This window comes from Ceratosolen solmsi, unplaced genomic scaffold, assembly GCF_000503995.2.
Source record: "Ceratosolen solmsi marchali unplaced genomic scaffold, CerSol_1.0 scaffold13, whole genome shotgun sequence".
Taxonomy (NCBI): domain Eukaryota; kingdom Metazoa; phylum Arthropoda; class Insecta; order Hymenoptera; family Agaonidae; genus Ceratosolen; species Ceratosolen solmsi.
Genome location: NW_011948418.1, coordinates 482,741 through 501,537, shown reverse-complemented (window position 1 = coordinate 501,537; position 18,797 = coordinate 482,741). Strand labels below are relative to the sequence as shown.

The 18,797-nt window shown below is 37.8% G+C and overlaps 2 protein-coding genes across 2 annotated transcripts in view; one reads left to right on the top strand and one right to left on the bottom strand.

The window, feature by feature from the left end:
* Positions 1 to 18,797, bottom strand: part of hiw (MYC binding protein highwire) — a 392,819-nt gene that overhangs the window by 361,603 nt on the left and 12,419 nt on the right. The window lies entirely within an intron of this gene.
* Positions 1,515 to 18,010, top strand: LOC105360083 (uncharacterized). The gene is made up of 2 exons (XM_011496869.1): positions 1,515 to 1,864; positions 16,299 to 18,010. Exons 1-2 carry the CDS (start codon positions 1,655 to 1,657, stop codon positions 17,667 to 17,669), a joined length of 1,581 nt encoding a protein of 526 aa, XP_011495171.1. The 5' UTR covers positions 1,515 to 1,654; the 3' UTR covers positions 17,670 to 18,010.

Sequence of the window (18,797 nt, the reverse complement as noted above, 5' to 3'; positions counted from 1 at the left end):
CAATAGTTTCACTCATTGTCTTAGGTGAAATTTATGCTAATTAAAAGCTTATAGAAGTCTCATAGAAACATTTTTGAAAATCATTCTGTTTTCAAATAAATTCTGAAAAATCGAGAGAGAGAAAAAGATAACTAAGATAGCTTCGTGACGCATTACAAGCAAAGTTATATAATTAACGTCAAATACACGAAATGTCGTCTAAGGGTAAAATTGCACAAAAGGCAGTTGACAATATTCCATTTTGTTATTTTGCTTTTAGAAAAGTCAAGCCTGAGGAAGCGGAGCAGCGGTAGAAGCGACATCACTGGCCCGGATCAATGACAGTTGTTTACGACATTCGAATACCTATCGCCATTACCGCTGGTCAGTTCCGAGTCTCGATTAAAGAGGGGAGCAACGTCATCTTCGTGTCGAACAAGTACGGGGACACCAGTTGGCGAATAATTCATTCATTCGCTGGAGGCGAGAAACCAGAGGCCATTCATTATTAGCGCTTTTAAAGGTTAACGATCATACTTAAAGCCAATTATTTTCGATTCTCTCAATCACAGGCTTACGTGGGGTGAAATCGTTAATTTTATTGCGTCTTTCGAGCAGTCTATCCTTATTCTTTGCAAAAAAAAAAAAAAAAAAAAAAAAAAAAAAAAAAAAAAAAATATAAATAAATAAAATAAAAATAAAAATCAATCAAACGAACATATTGCCCACTCCTTTCGCGCTCCTTCCAAATCTGCCTCGACAAAAGCGCTTTGCACTTTGACTCTGCACCGGAAGTGCATGCCCAGAAAATACCTTCGGTGGCAAATCCGACCCGCGAGCCAGAAAGATTTTTTTCGTGACACTATGACAATGTAGCAACCCCCCCCCCCCCCCACCCCCACCACCCCCACCACCACCACCACCGCTACCACCACCACCACTGCCGCCGCCTTGAAAAGTATCTCTGGAGTGTTTGTGACTTATTACTTGCAACGGCAAAATTTCAGCCCAAAATCAAAGTGTCCCTAGCCTGTTATTTTAAGAGAAAGAACGCCCGACCGACTATTCCTCACTAAATAAACATCCTCGTGAGCAAATACATTCGAGGGTAAAGTAGACTGGAAGAAAGATCGAGAGGCAACGCTGTTAAAGCAGCATAATAACATTCTTCACTTGATCTCGCTACCACGTTCGAATCAGCCTAACGACGAGCGACAAATGTGGTTATTAACTTTCAGCGGGAGGCAGCGGCTGTCAGGCCGAGGCGCGAAGAATGTAGCCGCGGACCCTCGTCGGCCCACTACGGGGGAATCGTCATCGTCACCGGCAACATCGGCGACATGTGATCCCTCGTGAAAAGGCGCAAGCACGCACGCGCTACAGGATGTTCGTGCTCTCGTGTGCACGCGCCTCGTACCAGCCGCCGTACACGTGCGCGAGTGTTCATTCGGTGCTCGGTTATCGCGGCCTCCTGGTGCGCGGGTGAACGGAGCGGCCCGACATTCGAATAGACAGCGACAGGCCCATCCATACCGGGCGGCGATCATGGCACCAGGGCCAAAGTGCGGTTGAGGTGTCGGTGGATGCAGTGCCGGTGATAGTGCGCGGGGGACCTCCCGGGGACTGCTTGTTGCTACTGGGATGAGCGACTGAGGAGCGCGACGGAGGCGGGACTATGATGGAAGCGACGCGGCTCATGCTGGGCAGCGCGATCCTCGGCCTGTTCTGGACAGCGCCGGGTCTGCCGAGAGGGGCCGCCCTGGCCAACGGGCTCCCGAGCTCCGGATCCGGGCCCAGTGTCAACGGCAACGGCAGATGCAACTCGCCGCCCTGTAGCTGCGACCAGTACGGCCGACTGACCTGCGACTGCAAGGACAATCCAGAGGTAATTTGCTCCGCGAGTTCCGCGAGTTCTCGAGGGCCCGTCACTGGCAACTACCTGCTTCTGTCAGCGTCAAACATCGCTCTGTCCATTCTGTCGGCTCGACTATTCTAATTCTATAGATATATATATATATATATATATATATCGTGTGTATGTGTGCGCGCCTGTGTCTCTCCCTACGTGTGTGTGTGTGTGTGTGTGCGCGCGCGTAAGTTTACATGCGTGGCATACGTGTGCATTAAGAATTTTCACCCTTGTTTCGATTGTTGGCCACATAATTGCTACGGCTTGACCTAATTAACTTTGTATTCCTCAAAACACGTATGGCTGCACTTATATAGCGTACATCCTTGTCTGCTCGACCACTTGTATCATATTCTTGAAAGAAAGACGAGAGAAAAATCAAACTTTGACTTATCAAATAATATTCCTACAATGCGACACACATCTATTTACATTGCCATTCAGAGTTTAGAATAAACTGGTGGTGTAGTGGGTTGGGATGGGATTGGGAGGGGGAGGGGGGAGGGGGAGGGGGGATCTGTTATTAAGGGACGAAGATAAAAAATAAAAGATAAAGTTTAGATCGCCATAAGAAATAAATGCGTGAGATAGGCCAATAGTCCTAACAGCAATGAAATAAAAGGCTCTAGACAATTATCAACGCGTCTTTGTCATTGACGTGCAATTAACATTAAAGCTAAATAAAAGTTAATAGAGCGGTAATAAAATATTGATGATAAGCCCGGTAACAAGGACACTGTATAAGAGAAATGCCACAAAGTCGTCTATGAATTATAAAAGTAATATGTTGAATTAAAACATTTACGGCTTAAGAACGATGTGATAAGTATAGGCCTTCCTTAAATCATTAAAGAGCCAAGCGATTTCCAGGAATAATAAAACTTCATGGGCTTCGGATGGACAAAATGGAGGGTTTGCGCGCTGCTATACTAATAGAGACGTCAGTTTCCGACAAACCTAAATCTCGAATATAATATCACAGGGGTTCAAGTTCACTTGAATCCTCAGGACTATGCGTACGCCCAGGAGAGAAAAGAGAATGAGAAAAAACAAAGACCGCCCTCTATCCCTTTCTCTCCCACGGAACCTTAAAACACAAAAGCCATAGAGCCCAATGCGAGATATACGGAGGAGGAGGAGGAGGAGGAGGAGTAGGATGGGGGGGGGGGAGAAACGAGACGGTGACTACGACGACGTGGAGCAAGTTTTGAAACGAGAGAACGAGAGATTCAAGGTGTAAATTTCGGCCTCTTTCCTTTCCGGTAATACATACGCGCTGGATTTCTCTCAAGTGAGGTAACTACAATAGCAATGAGTGCCATTGTATTGATATATGTGTGCCCGCAGCGTAGGTGCATCCGTGGAAAAAGTACTTGATAAAAGTGAGGTAGTATAAAATAAGAAGCGAAGACTTTACTTTGTTTTTGTAAAAAAAAGTTTTTGAAAGATTCACGTCCGGCCAAGTTTGTCGGTCTTTGTCGTATATTATTGCGACGGCCTGCTCCTTTATCCTTTCTCCTATTGTTTATTTGTTTAATTGTTCTTTTTTATTCCTCTTTGTCATCGATGATGTGCATTCACGCGCGTGACCCTCTTGAAATCTTAAATTTGAACGGATGATAACGCGATGGTACATCGGTAACGCGACATTTCTATCAGACGCGCTTCGCCAACGCGATGAAGTATTATTCATGGATTTGAGAAAGCTCGGGTGGAGGGGGGGGGGAGAATCGTCAGCTTCTTATAAGCTACGCCTAAATTGCCGGTTAACGCAAGGCTGAAAGCGAATCTGGTTCTGAATCTGAATTGGATATTTATAACATTTGTTCGATTAACCAATCCAAGTCCGGGGATTAGGCTAATGGCACGCAACTACGCGCACAATCGTTTGATTCGAAAGTACTAAGGAAACTGATAAATTTCTTCCATTTAATTCCCCCTGAATATTTTTAGAGCTCGCATGAAAAACATTGTGGCGAATGCAATCGATTGTTGAAAATGAAAATAAATTAAATAACAGCAACAGATCCAATGGATTTAACAAATACGATTATGCTGGCTTCTCTTATTGAATAATATTGGCCAAATGTCAAGAATAATCGACTGGCTAAAGTTATCGGATAAAACAATATCGACTACTCGATAGGTCAGCAATTCAACTCCTGAGAAGCTGAATGAGCTTGTTCTCAAATTAGATAATCCGTCTTTTTTCTCTTTTCCCTCTCCCCTCTACCTCTTCCGTCAATCAACATTCCTACTATTAGCGGAAAAACAATAGCCAACGCCATACTACATCATGCTAAGGATACCGTCAGGACGTAGTTAAATATCCGTTCTATTGCGCACTCCGATAAGGCCTCCATTTTTACGGGCACAATTTTTCAGACGACCCGGCCTTTAAAACTGCACGAACCCCCTCGATCACCTCGCAACCTCCGCCCGAGCCCCGTTCACCCTTTTTACGAGCGGGCTCATTTTTATCCGACTCTCGAGAAAAGTTCTCGGTTTCGGGAAGACGTCGTCGGTCACGTGACTGCCATCCCTCAGAGCTCCATTACCGCTATTTTTCTCATTCCCGTGAGCTCGGCCTCCTTTCCCACGTACAACCTACCCCAATAAATCCCCAAGGCCATGTCGTTCTATTCTATATACAGATACGGAGACGCGGGAGACAGGTCGGGTAACCTGTCTGCCGGCGAGGACTTTCGTCCTAAGCATAAACCGTTATTTATGACGGTCGAGCGAATGGTTGGTTGCGCCGCGGGAAGGAGAACGAGGCCCATCGAGTTGGTGGCTTTTCAATGGTCCTTTACTGTCTGGACTTCCTCCGTAACCAAAATGACTCTGCGGAGCTGAGCGATGACAGGCTGGGATGGGGAGGGGGAGGGGGGGGAGAGAGATTGGCACTGATTGGCTGTTTAACCGTAGATCGCAACTCGAGGGGAGTACAACTTTAGTTAGGATTTTTGTCGAGAATTTTTGAAAATGCGACTCAATTCCACGATGATTAGCCTTTATAGTGAATAAATTGGTGGTTGATAATTTATTTGCCTCGGTAATTTAAAGCAGAGATTAATAAAACTAAAATTGTCATTACGCATCACTTTGGTAATTAAAGAATGTATAAAGCATAGATCGCTAGCATGACGTATCGTGAAATTCGGCTAATAGGTAATTCAAATAATTGTAAATTGAAATTAAACGATTAAAATAAAATAAATATGTTATAAAATAAATATCTAGATAAACATTGTAGAATAACCAACAAGTTCTTAGATATCGATGATAATAATGATGTGTGCGCTTAATTGATATTATACGTGACGGAATGTGAAAATCGAATCATCCTCCTTCTATGTATATTTTATCTATTTTATATTAAAATAACAAATACTTTTATGCTGATAAACCATTTTCACAATATAACGATTGTTATTTAGCACGAAAGTACCCTCATTAAATAAAGCACTTAAAATTCCACAAATATAAATAATTAATTAGCTTAATCATTACGATAATTCCACTAAATTTACAATATTAATATGCAAAATATCTAGCTAATAAAGCTGCAATCGTAAAGCTAATTGAAACTAAAAACGTAGACTTTTGGTTCCCATTAAATTATAAACGCTGCTCACATTAGACTATCGGAACGAAAATGTCACCTCGCTCTTTATCTCGGCACACTAATTGCACATTTTCAGGACGAATCTAAAAGAATTTTTTTCAATGAGACTCATTTTTAGCAGAGCCACCGTTGCATTTTGAGTGGACAAAGGAAAAAATTACGGAGACAAGGAGGAGCAGCAGCCAGCTTCTCTTAATATTCCAACTCCAGCCTTCATAAAAGTGGCATAGAGATAAATGATCCCACGCGGTGGTAGTTTCGGGTTTTAAGCGATTTTGGCTCCGCAGAGGCAATAAAAAGCTCCCGCGGCTCGCTCCCAGCGACTTTATATACACAACGCGTAGAAGCCACGGGGCTACGGTAAATAAATTCGCTAAACCGTGGAGCGTTTAATCACGAATTCGGGCTCTGACTTCTTTGAGAACGTAAAGCTCACAATGGTTAAAGTAGTTAGTGATTTATTCCTTTTTAATGTGGCAGTATTTTTGCCAAATCGAATATCGTATTATTAATCTATGGCTTTCTTTAAATTTTATTATACGGATGAGCTACTTTATATCAGTTTGATATTCAAGTACAACTTCGTTCTTTACTTTAATTTCAAATTCAAGCACTTTAGAAAGACTAATTAATTTATTAGAGCAATAAACTGTTTAATTGATTTCATTCGATAGTGTGGAATATTCGCACAAACGCGCACACTCCAATCGAATATTGAAACGTAAGATAAGTTCAGAGATACGATTGAACGGAAGTAACTTCATGGTATATTTCATCAACACAATATTTTAATAATAATTCAGTTTGACGAATAAAAAAAAAGAAATTTTTTTATAATACGCATGTCAAAATTTATTACTTTTTCCATTGATTGCGTATGCAACGGTTATTCTTACTAGATTCGTAAAATGTACGGAGGTGTCATTAAACTAATCCAAATAATAATTTATTTATTCGGTAACAAAGTTCGTTCCTACGTAATCCCTCTTGGACCAAAAATGACAATAAACTCATCAAGCATCGTATTTTACATTCCGTGCAGAAGAATTGTCTAAAAAATTGACAAACGTCGTCGCTTTACGAATTTCACAGTTTATAAGTGCAATTTATCGAACTAACATTGATATTCGAAAAACAAAAAACAAAAAGATAAATACGAAGGAGGCGTAGGGTGATAGAGCCGATATTTTAACAGATTATTAACATAATGATCGATTAATAGATTGATTGATTCATAAACATTTCAATTAATATATAGCAATTTTTCTAATTCAAGCTCAGAAATATGTCATTAATGATGCTGTTAAGAAATAGCTTATAGAACGTGAAAAACAAGAGTCAATAAAAGAATTATATTTTTTTTCTTGCGCTATTATTAATTGAAATAATAGAATCGATAGGGTTGATGGAAATCAACTGGAAATATTGTATCAGATTATACGAAATGTACGATAATTACAACTGCCTAGAAAATGTTTATAAGTGAAGTAAACTAATTTAACGTTCTTTAAATAAACAAGAATCCCCGAGGAAAGTACAAATTACGTAAATGCAAGTTAATGTCCTACTTAAGCGCCTTAATCCTACCTAATTCTACAAAACACCAAAATCGACTCGCAGGAACATCAAGACGCGGTACATGGAGACAAACAAAGACACAACCCACAACAATAAAGGAGAATTATAGTGAATAAGTTGAAAGCCCGTTACAGAGTAATTTATTTCTGAGAAATTATAATTTCAGTTCAGACCTAAAAAAAATTATTTGGTAAAATAAACTATACGGTTTCTCGTAATTTATTTATTAAAATTTTATATGAAATATCTATAACTGTCAATGAAAGAAATATATCTAATTAAAGTATGTAGGTGTCGTACGTAGTAATAAAGCCGATGGTAAAATATCCGTTTTTTAAAAAAAAAATTTTAAAAAAAAAAAAAAAAAAAAAAAACATAGATTTCAAATTCAAACTAAAATAATCGTTCGAAGAAATGGAAAATTTTAAATAAATAACACGATATATGTTATTTTATTTGGGTAGTTTATTACTGAAAAAGGACTCTGGTCTGTGCAATTTATGAATATGTTAGAGAGAGAGAGAGAGAGAGAGAGAGAGAGAGAGAGAAGAAGAAGAAGAAGAAATTCATAAGAGATATAAATAGTTGAAAAATATGCAAAAATATATTTACAATTGCAATTATGCCCAACGTCCCGTCCACCTCAACATAACCAATGGAAAATCCAACCTAATGAGAAAGTGGACGAATGGAAAAACAGATCTTTGTCGCCTGGCCGTTCTATTCTCCTTTTTTCTTACTTTCTTTTTTTCTTCTTCCTTTTTTTGACTTTTTACAACCTCGTCCTCTCTTTAACAGCCTCCCGCTACTTTTAATCGCCGTGCGTGCACGAACACTTCATACCCTCGCGATTCATCAGGATGAGAAGGACGAGCCACAGCCCATAGTCGTAAAGGGTCAGTTAGCCAAAATTATCCCGTCATTTATGTTTTTTACGATTGTTTTTATCGCGACGCGCACGCGCACGCGCACTTGCGCCGCTCACGGCGGCAATAAGCCAACAAGCGAAACGTCTTGATCGACAATTGAGCTCTAACAAGTAGCGAGCATAATTAAATATCGGCAAATAGTATCCACTTTATTCAAAGGACAATCGACTGACGATAAATCATTAAAAATTAAGCATTATCTCGCGGTTAACAATAATGAAAATCATCCGCGTATATAACTTTCCCCTTATCAATCCTATCAATGTCAAAGTATAATTTTACCACAACGGTTTTCACGCCCTTACCAACATCGGTCGACAGCCATTTTATATCGCGAATTGATCTGAGCGCAGCCCAGCTCAGCCCCAAATGCATTCGAATCCACTGATCAAACGTATAAAGAATCATTATACTAAACAAAGCGAATAATACGCGTCAATGGCAGACGACGAGCATGCGAAACGAGATACCCTTCGTCAGTCTTTCTCCTGCTTGTTATCGATGAATTAACTAGTCGTATGATGTAGGGAGGACGAGGCAATGCAATGAGAGAAGAAGCAAGCGATACGCATCGTATGCGAATCATAAAACTACCTCCCCAACAAAATTGTAGTAACAAAAGTATATAATATTTACCATACCTAATGCCCGTTTTCGTTTTCATTCTGCGCACTCGTCCATCCGTTCATTCATCTTCCCGAAATCTCACTCACGGCCTCCTGCGCTATTACACAAGTATGGGAAAAAAATTATCCAAGAACGCCATTTCATGCTTTGTCCATTAATTAGGCGTAATTGGGGAATGCTATATTGACAAGAGACGCGGTACAGAGAGATTGGGCGTGGAAAACCTTGTGAAGACTATGGAATTGTTTACGTTTTGCAAGATGGTACGATGAAAAGACGCAGGTTGGAAATACGCCTCGCGTATATGCACACTAGAAATTTGTTGATTTTACGTGCATAGATCTCAATGCTTTATGTTTGTTTGTACTGAGAATTCGCGAGGGAGTCGGTTTAGCTGGATGTTGATTATTCAGTCGGCTTTCGCAGAGTGAACGTTTCATCGTAATAAGTTTATAACAATTGGCTAGTCATAAAGGCTCGGATGAGAAATATCACCATGATTATTTACCACGAAGCATTTCAAATAACGTAACTTTGTCGTTGGAAATGCTGTTGTTAATTACTTGATGTATTTGATATTTTATTAGGCGCCTATGAAAATAAATCCAATGGCATTTATATTTATGCGCTACTATTGCATCGATTAACGTTATTCTCCACAATAATATAAGAAATAACTGAATTATTTAAACGAGGCGATGTTGACTTTTTGAGTTTATAGTAGCAGCTGATGATCGTTACAAAGTCACCAAGTATAAAAACTTTTAGGAATTTATTTGTCAATCTCTTCTTAATCTATTATTTAAATGTTATATTACTGGATTATCAATTACTAATACGAGCACTTTTGCACTCGAATGTTAGATGTTAAAGCTGATAATGCGATTGAAAATTAAAGCATATAAGAATTAGATTCCAGAATTAAATTAATTAAAATGCAAGCATTAATGGTACAATATTTAAAAAATACATAATCTTAAAATATTAATTTATATATATATATATATGAGTCACTGAATACCTTGATTCGATTATTATATAGAAATCATATTGCATTATATGCGCCAAGACAACATTGGAGTAAATCAGTTACAGTTAGTAATCAATGCCATCGGTTCACTCATTTTACCGTAACATTAGTCGTAACCAAAGTCGATATAACTATGTAAATCAAATTTATTTTCTTAAGATGAAAAATTAACTATTGCCCTTCTATCAACGCCATCGTTGTCATTATCATACAAAAGTATCCGGCCAAGCGGCATATCGCAACGGTCAACCTCATTTAATAAATAAAGACGTCGATTGTTGCCCGTGCCCTCTGCGGGTATTAAATAGCCTCTTTCCACGCTGTTCGCAAAAATAAATTCACAGGCGTATTACGCACCAAAATTGTTTCGCATAAATCTTTAATAGGTAGTGAAAAAGCTTCTTTACAACCGCAAGAAACAGTACAAAGTTGCGCAAAGGCCAAAATTCAAATTTCCTAGGATTATTCATCGGGACTATGTTCGACTGCGTTTATTATGCTTTGAAATTCATTATTTTGCATTACTCTCCTTTGTCCATTTTATAATACACGATAACACAATTAAATGCCAATAGATGCATTGTGATTAGCATTAACGGTAGTTATGAAATTCATAATTGCTCCGAATAAATAATACAATGTATTGGCCAAGTTATAATAATGTGAAATATAATGATAAAAAATTTTATAAATCATAAGATTTTGCGAAGCTCTTTAGATAGCCATTTAACATCGAGATTCAAATCAATTTCCAAAATTGTAATAAAAACTGACGATTAAATTGTTTTATCACATTTCTCATCGACAGCTCTAAGATCTATAAAAATGTATTTCGTGTGTTTAATATAAATACGAATAGGAGTTTGGTGACGTCGGTCGTAATCCTGAAATTTCTTGCATAAAATGCAGAAAGTGATACGGTGGCCGGGGGGGGGGAGGAAGTAGGCGTAGTGGCAACTCGGAAAATTTTCTATATCCTTAAGCTCGACGACAAGAGAAGAAAACAAAAGCGAGGCATAAATGTACGATAATCGCGGACAATTCGCGACGGCGAAGAGGTGGTCTGCATAGTGCACATTTGTATCGTTATTATGTAGGAAAATGCGGGATTGCCGTGGCGCGCACTTTTTTTGTTTGCCCTCGTTTGTGCAAAGCGAGAGAATGAGGAATGAGAGAGGAGTGAGGATGGAGGACGGGAGTACGGTGTGCAATGAAACCCTCGATCTCATATTGTAAATAGCGACTTTGTGATTGACGTTTCGCTCGATTACAAGGTGGCCAGTAACTCTCTAAGTTCAACTTTTTTTTTCGTCTCATATTTGTTTTTAATAGGGCTTTAATAGGGATTATTTTATTACCCCGTAATTTAAGTTTCGATTGCGGCACTATAAGCACATACCAAACGACAATGTTACGAAATTTTACGATTATACTTGTGCTCTTGCACATTGACGTCTCCACAACATTCCTTACCTAATTCCCGAATATTAAATAGATACATTTAAAATCTTAAATATGTTTATTTTTGTATTGGTAATTATAAAGAGGACTTATTCAGCCTTGAATGAGAATATTAATAATGAGAAAAGTCCTAAGGCAACTTTTAATAAGATTAAGGGATTCTCCGAAGATTCTCCAAAATTTTAATACTTTGTAATTTTAAATTCGATTTCTTTAGACATTGTATTAATAAAAAAAAAAAAAAAAAAAAAAAAAAAAAAAAATAAAAAAAATGAAAATTTAAGATGTCCGATTTTCAAACAGTCGATAGATAATAGGAATTTCTTATTACAGAGAAAAATACTAAAGAGCAATGATGAATGTCTTTTATTCTATAAAGCACATATTGTCATATTACAAAATACATAAATAATATATAAGAATATGACATATCTCAGAAATGAAAATTTAAAATATATTTTCTACGATATTATTATTTATTGAATGCAATCAAATTTGTATACCATAATATTAATATGACAATGGCATTTCATATTTTTCATATTGGAGCTTGCAACGCGCACATTAAAAATTTATAATCATTTAAAACATATGGAGAAAAAAATTTTCTTACAAAAACTTTGAAAAAATAACTCAAGCAAAGTCATTACTAACAATGAATAAAAATTATGCTTTATATACATGAAATTTCTATATACATCAAAATGGTGACTAACAATATACTTTTCTCCTGTCTGCCGCCTTTTTTTTTTTCTTTTCATGCGCTAGATTTTAGATCTAATAGTTGAACACTAGGATAATAAAATTCAGATTTTGTAGGTATGAATTCGCACAAGCATGTTTTCGAAAATTTATTACACCGATACATACGGAGTGCGATGCACGTAGTCTTTGTTGCTCGATTTTTTCATTTGTAGAACAAAAAAAAAAAAAAAAAAAATGACAAAAAAAGATACCGTGTTAACAAAATTAAATAGATACGCGCTGCCCTCCGCCCCCTCCCCCCCACACTCTGTCTGTCTCTCTCTCTCTCTCTCTCTCTCTCTCTCTCTCTCTCTCTCTAATTTGCATTTACACCTGCGAACAGGCCACTTCATTTTCAGCTTTCAGGAGCATAGGCCCTCTATTCTTTATTTTGCCTTTGTTCGCACTTTTTGTTACGTCGCGATAAGCGTTATAGAGTAAGAAAAAAATGAAAACCCTTTCAATATGGAAATGCGATAGATTTTATAAATCTAGCTCTTGACTCGGATGAAAATTAAAATTTTTTATTGCAGCCTTGCAAAACTCTATACACCCAACAGGTACAAGCAAATACAATGCATAAAAAATGTCTGGATGCAAAGAATTTATATTTCATGTAACGAACTTCATTCGGGTTAGTGAAAAGTATAATATTTACTAATTGCTTTGGCATTATTCACAGCTTAAAATGTAAATACTTATAATGTAAGGGAGAAACGTTTCGGTTGGAATATTTAGAGAAACATTAAAATATTTGATGATTTACGAATGCTAATTTTGTAATAAGCAGAATGAAAAACTTTCAATAATTCGGTTAAATAATTGTGTGTACATTGTCCAAAGTCAAAATTTTTATTATAACTTTAGCGTTTTAAATAACTTTCCGAGATCTTAGTCCATATGCAAATGTCGAAACACTTTATTTTACATTTATTCATGCTTGCAGCTGTACAGAATTTCTATAATAAATATAGAAATCTGCAATTTTGTTTAAAAAGAAATTACAAAAAGTTACTACTTTCGGTCGAAGAAATATTACTAAGGATAAAAGCGATTTGAAAACTTAATCAAGTACCAAGAATTTGATGATTCTCCGAGGTGCTTTTAAACCCGTGGCATGGCGTACATAAAAGACGAAGGTAACCAATTCCTCGATTCGTCCCCGTGGAAATTATCTCTCAATGTGTTGAATGAAAAAAAAAGAAGAAAAAAAAAACGAGAAAAAGAAAGAAAGAAATTATAATGAAGAAAAGTAAGAGCGGCAGAATGACGCGTCGAATAAATCTCCACGAAAATCATCGATGTAGCGATACTCGCCCCATATCATTCATTGTTTCAACTAACCGACTCTCTCAGTGACCTAATAGAATTCTCTTTTTATGCCCAAGGGACCTCCTCACTCTGGTAATCTTGCTCTCTTTCTCTTGTCTTATCGGTGAAAACTGTAATTAGAGAAGTTTGCTAGGAAGGTTAGGAGTCCGAATAGTCGAGAATCCGAGTTATACGCGTCGCATGGATGGAAAACTTTCTAGATATTTGCCCCTTGACTCGAGGATGAAAGACACATAGACAAAAACTTGCGCAAAATCTAGAATTTTTTCCCTCGAATCGACGTAAACTCGTCCTTATTTTGATACTTCCATGTTCAAATGTTTTCCATTATCAATGCACGTGTAAAAATCATTATGATCCTTGTATCCTTGTATCCTAATATCGTGACTGTATGATCTATTTAATGCAAGCATATCTTGTAACGATCGTTAAACGAACGATTACTGCAAGCAAGCTCGTCGATATTATTCATTAAATGGATGAAAATTGAAAAAATCGAATTAAAAATAAGAAGTTTACATAATTTACAGTATGAACAATAGTACGAACGAAATTGAAAAACCATTCTATTTACACCCAGGACGTAATATCGAGTATAAATTCAAAAAAAAAAAAAAATAAAATAAAAAATAAATAAATAAATAAATAAATAATAATAAGAAGAAGAAGAAGAATAAGAAAAAGAAAAAGAAAGCTTACGTGTCTTTTGATAGGCAATCAAAAGCGAAGCCACGCTTCTTCTTTCACTTCGCATTAAATTAAAAAAACATTCTCCAACCCCTAAAGGAATACTTGATAATCCTTGTGCTACCTAACGTAACGGGGCAACTTGAAAAATGATAAAAGCGAATGTAGATATAAACTTTGTTATTCTCTAATATTGATTGGCTCATCGCGAGAGCAATGGAATCGACCCTTTGTGCCGCCCTTTCGCTCAGCCGCCGATGATCATGGGGTTCGAGCAAAAGTAGCCTCGAGCACTGCTTACCGAAACACCGAGGCCACTTAAACTCCTTTCTCTCGTTTTCCGGCTCTGCCCTCTACTTTTTCCCTTTCGCAAGTAACCCAAGGAAAATGATGTTAATGTTAGAATAGCAAGTGAAGCGATCGATGAACAATATACGCCACTCGAAGGAAAATATTTTGAAGCTGGTTCTATCTCCTTGATTCTGACAGTTTTTTAAGGATTTACATTAACATCTCTCGCTTAAAGTAGAGCAAAACAAGGAATTTTCATAAGCATTTCGCTGCCACGGATATATACATATTATCGAGTAAATATACAAAATTCATTTATTACAATTGGAAAATAATTGACGATGCTGTTCAGCGGTCGGCAATTAGTAATAGTATTCATAATATGATTAATCTCTCCAACTTTCATTGTGAGCGTTCGGTGTACGGCGATAGATACCTGACCTCTAACGACTCATTTTACAAATATAGGTATTTTGCAAATTACATATATAAATTGCAGGCAAAAGTCAATATTATCTCGTTCGAATTCAACGCCTTTCCTCATTTCCAAAAGCAATTTACTCGCTTTCTCAAGATCATCGTAAAAAGCTCCTAATTAAATTTCGACTTTCCTTATTATTATCTATTATTATTTTACCTTTATAAGCAACAATACGACTAATTATTTTTATAATAATACAACATTCACCATAATAATAAACCATCATGATTTTCATTGAGAAATAAAGTGAATATCATAGTTGATAAATGTTACAAGAATTAAATTTAAAGGCTAAACAGTGGATGTCGACAGTAATGAATGGGAGTGTGAGAGAAATCAAGCAATTTCAAGGGTAAAAGTGTAGAAGCATTCTGGTAATGGACTATCGTTAAAGCGTCTATCTGATTATGCTATGCCGATGCCATGTTCTCTCTTACGTAAAGAATAATGAGAAAAGCTTTTCCAAAACGATGTATGAGTAGTTGATGCACCGACAATAAAGCACCGACAAGACGAAGCCTTCCGACAGAAAGTTAAGCTTACCGAGTATAATAACGACGTTATTCTCGTAAAGGCACCTTCGTTAATTGCTGGAGGTGGAAATTACGGCACATGTCGTCGACAATTTCAGCAATTAGATGGCCAATTACACAGATTCGACCCTTATTAGTGAGCCTGTCGGATTTTCCGCGATCCCCTCTCACACGAGAAACTTGGAAACTTTAAAGCGGATGACGTCTTTCGACATTAATGCGGTATTCTTGTTTTTCGATACAGTTATAATATTCACACATCTATATGGATGTGACCAAAGTCATTGCAACAAGTTGATTTTAACAGTGGCTTTTGTGTGCGTGCGTGCGTGCGTGCGTGTTTACGATAGACATACTTAAAAAAAAAAAAAAAAAAAGAAAAGAAAAAGTTGTTCAAATGGAAATTTGAAATGAATGTTCTATAACGTCTGTCAAATTATACTTTTAATAAAACTGCAAATTATAAGCCAACCAAATACTTATTTAAATATACTTAGTTGCAACGATATACCCTTGAGTTATTTAACAAACTAGGCGATATCATAAAAGAGCGCCGTATCGTAAAAGAATGCCACTAATTTTTACAGTCTAATAAAAAAATAATTGAATTGATCTTAATTTATATTTATGAGCTATTATGAGTCACGACACGACTCAATCAATTTTCTTAAGAGATGAAAATATAAAATATTAATCTTACATTAATCGATCGATTGGTTATCGATGAATCGCCCAAAATGCATAATTACGGAAATTTAGTTCCTTAAATTACTTGAATCAACTGAAATTAACTTTTAAAGTTTTAAAATGAAAAATAATTGTCACTTTAATGAAATATAAGGCTCGACGGTATTCGGCTTAAAAATCAGTACAACCCTATCATCGCCCTCGTGGACTCAGCAACAGATTAAGAGGAGAAGATGGAAAAAGAGGCGAATATATAGGGTATTAAAGGTCGAGACTAGACACTTAGGAATTTCGTGCCTTCAAAAACTCATTTATCTCACTAAGCCTCGACTAGCCTCGTAATACCTTCAGCCATCTGAGAAAAGCTCATGACTCAATAAATCTTTTATCTCTTGTTTGCAGGAGCTGATATTGACGGCGGATGGCGAACGAGGTCTCGGTCGTCACACTAGTCGGATCGTCGTCAATAACTGTCCTTCGGTCCTACTAACCAATTTCAGTCTCGTCCAGATGGACGGCCTCATCTCCGTTGACCTCATTAACGTCGCCAACTTGACTCTCATGCATCACAGCTTTAAGTTGTCACAAAAAGCCTCTAATACGCGAATAACCGTGCGGAATAGCAGCGTCGATGTATTACCGAGCAACGTCTTTCACGGTGACGTTGAAGCCATCGTCCTCGAGAATGTAAGGATAGGCCAAGTCTTAGCATTTGCCTTTGCCAATCTTATCAACACCAATAGCATAACCCTAGAAAACTGCCGTATCGAGGTTATCGAGGCCCTTGCCTTCAAAAAGTTCGACGTGAGATTCTTCCACATGATTGGTGGAACGTTTGGCGATCAAGTGCCCAGCCGAGTGATGAATGATATCGAAATTTACGACAAGTTCATGCTGGACGGTGTTAAGATGGGCAACGTCAGAAGTTCCGCCTTCGTGATTAAGAGACCAAAAACAGTGGCCATACTTAACTGCGCTATCGATAATCTCGAAAGCGAGGCTTTTGACATAAGCGTACGCGGAACGGTCATTATAAAAAATAATACCCTGGGCAACGTCGCCTTCGGCTCATTCTTCGCCATACGCGCCGACACGGAAAATAGAATACCACCTTCCAATACTAACTTATACACTCTCATGTTCAAAAACAATAGTTTAAACAGTTTTGAGGAAGGATCGCTGATATTCGACAGGACGAGCTTTCGCACGGAGATTAATAGCGTTCTCGTCAATCAAGTTTGCGACTGCAATCAGCTGTCGATCTGGAAGAGTCAAATACTTAACTACACGAATGCTTATTCGAGACTGATAACGTCCCGTGACAACACCAACATCCTAGCCCCGCCATTTTCTTTAGAGACCAGCGTCGAGGATCCCGAGACTTTTCTTTGCTTGGAAAATCTGGACGCCGAGTCGACTTCGAGTTTTATAGAATTTGAGACTCGTAATTGCGCGCTCAGCAGCTCAATGCTTCTGCTGATCTCAGCCATATCAGGCCTGCTACTTCTGCTGATAATTGCAGCGTCTCTCCTCGTCTACTATTGTCGTAAACACCGAAGGGACGGGCGAAAGCGATGGATAAGCGTGCCCACGTTGGCACCTGACGTCGTCACCAAGACACAAAACGGTGTAATCAATAGAGAGACTACAGCCTCGGGTGGTGCCCCGGTGGACAGCAGGATTACAATGGTCGTGCCAGATGGGAGGCTGTACAAGGAGACGGAGTTTCACGTTATCGTGGAAAAGGCCGAGCCATTGACGACGGAATTGTAACGAGAGCCATCGCGAGCTTCCAGCTCGAGAGACGCGCGACATCGAACATCGAGGCACGAGCGACAGCAGCAAAGGCAACAGCGTCAACATCAACAGATGCTCTTCCTACATCAGCAACAGCAGCAGATGCTGCTGATCGAGGAGAGAGATGTGTCGCGCGTCTACAAACTGTGACGAGTCTCGGAGGAAGCCGCGAATTAGTGTGTTTCAAAAGTTTAATTGGCACTTTTCCAACACTTTCGATGAAACAATGTGAAATTATAATCATAATGTAATACGATAACGCGCTCTTCTTTTAGAAACTTTGGCTTTAATACAAACCAGTTTGTTGTGGATTATTGTTTTTTGATTTTTTTTTTTTTTTAAATTGTTTTTTTGTTTTATTTGTTTATACATATATATATATGTGTGTGTGTGTGTGTGTGTGTGTGTGTGCACGCGCGCGCGCGTGTGTGCGTGTGTTCGTTGTGTGTGTTTTATGTGTTCGTGTGCGTGCGCGTGCGTTTATTTTTTTTGTTTGTACATCTAAACCGAAATTACTAAATGATTGAAAGCGCAAAATTTACCGTTAGAATTCATATAAAATTGAAGAACGATTGAAATTACTGAAAGATAATTATCTGCCTATTTAATAGAAATGTATCAAAAGTGATAATTAAAAAGCATCTTCTTCCATGATTACTGAATGTGCAATCTGAGAAGATCTCTTTAAAAATGGTATTTTTGTTGTATATGATGGATAGAGTACGGATTGTGTATGCGAGCTTGTGTATATGATCAGATGATGTGAATTTTTTTTAAGAATCATGTGTATGTGTATTGTTTAATTTTAGAATATGTAAAGGAAAGATCCACAAATTACACTGTACATTTTAACGGAGCCGGCGTACCCGTAATCGTACGATTATATTGTTATTTTCTGAGAGAACCACCGAATTATGGGCAATGATCAAATAAAGAGATTTTTTAGTTGTTTTTCACCCTTTTATCCAACTCCTCTACATATATATATATATATATATATATATATATATATCAGAAAGTGATTATTTTTCTAAAATAATCATAAAGAAGAGGATCAACATATCTCTCTCTCTTTCTCTCTCTCCATCTCCCTCCCCTCTCACA

Excerpts from the sequence above, each read along its gene's own strand:
- LOC105360083 (XM_011496869.1), top strand. The coding sequence starts at position 1,655 with ATGATGGAAGCGACGCGGCTCATGCTGGGCAGCGCGATCCTCGGCCTG. Across the intron at positions 1,865-16,298 it reads ACTGCAAGGACAATCCAGAG|GAGCTGATATTGACGGCGGA; the intron begins GTAATTTGCTCC and ends TCTTGTTTGCAG.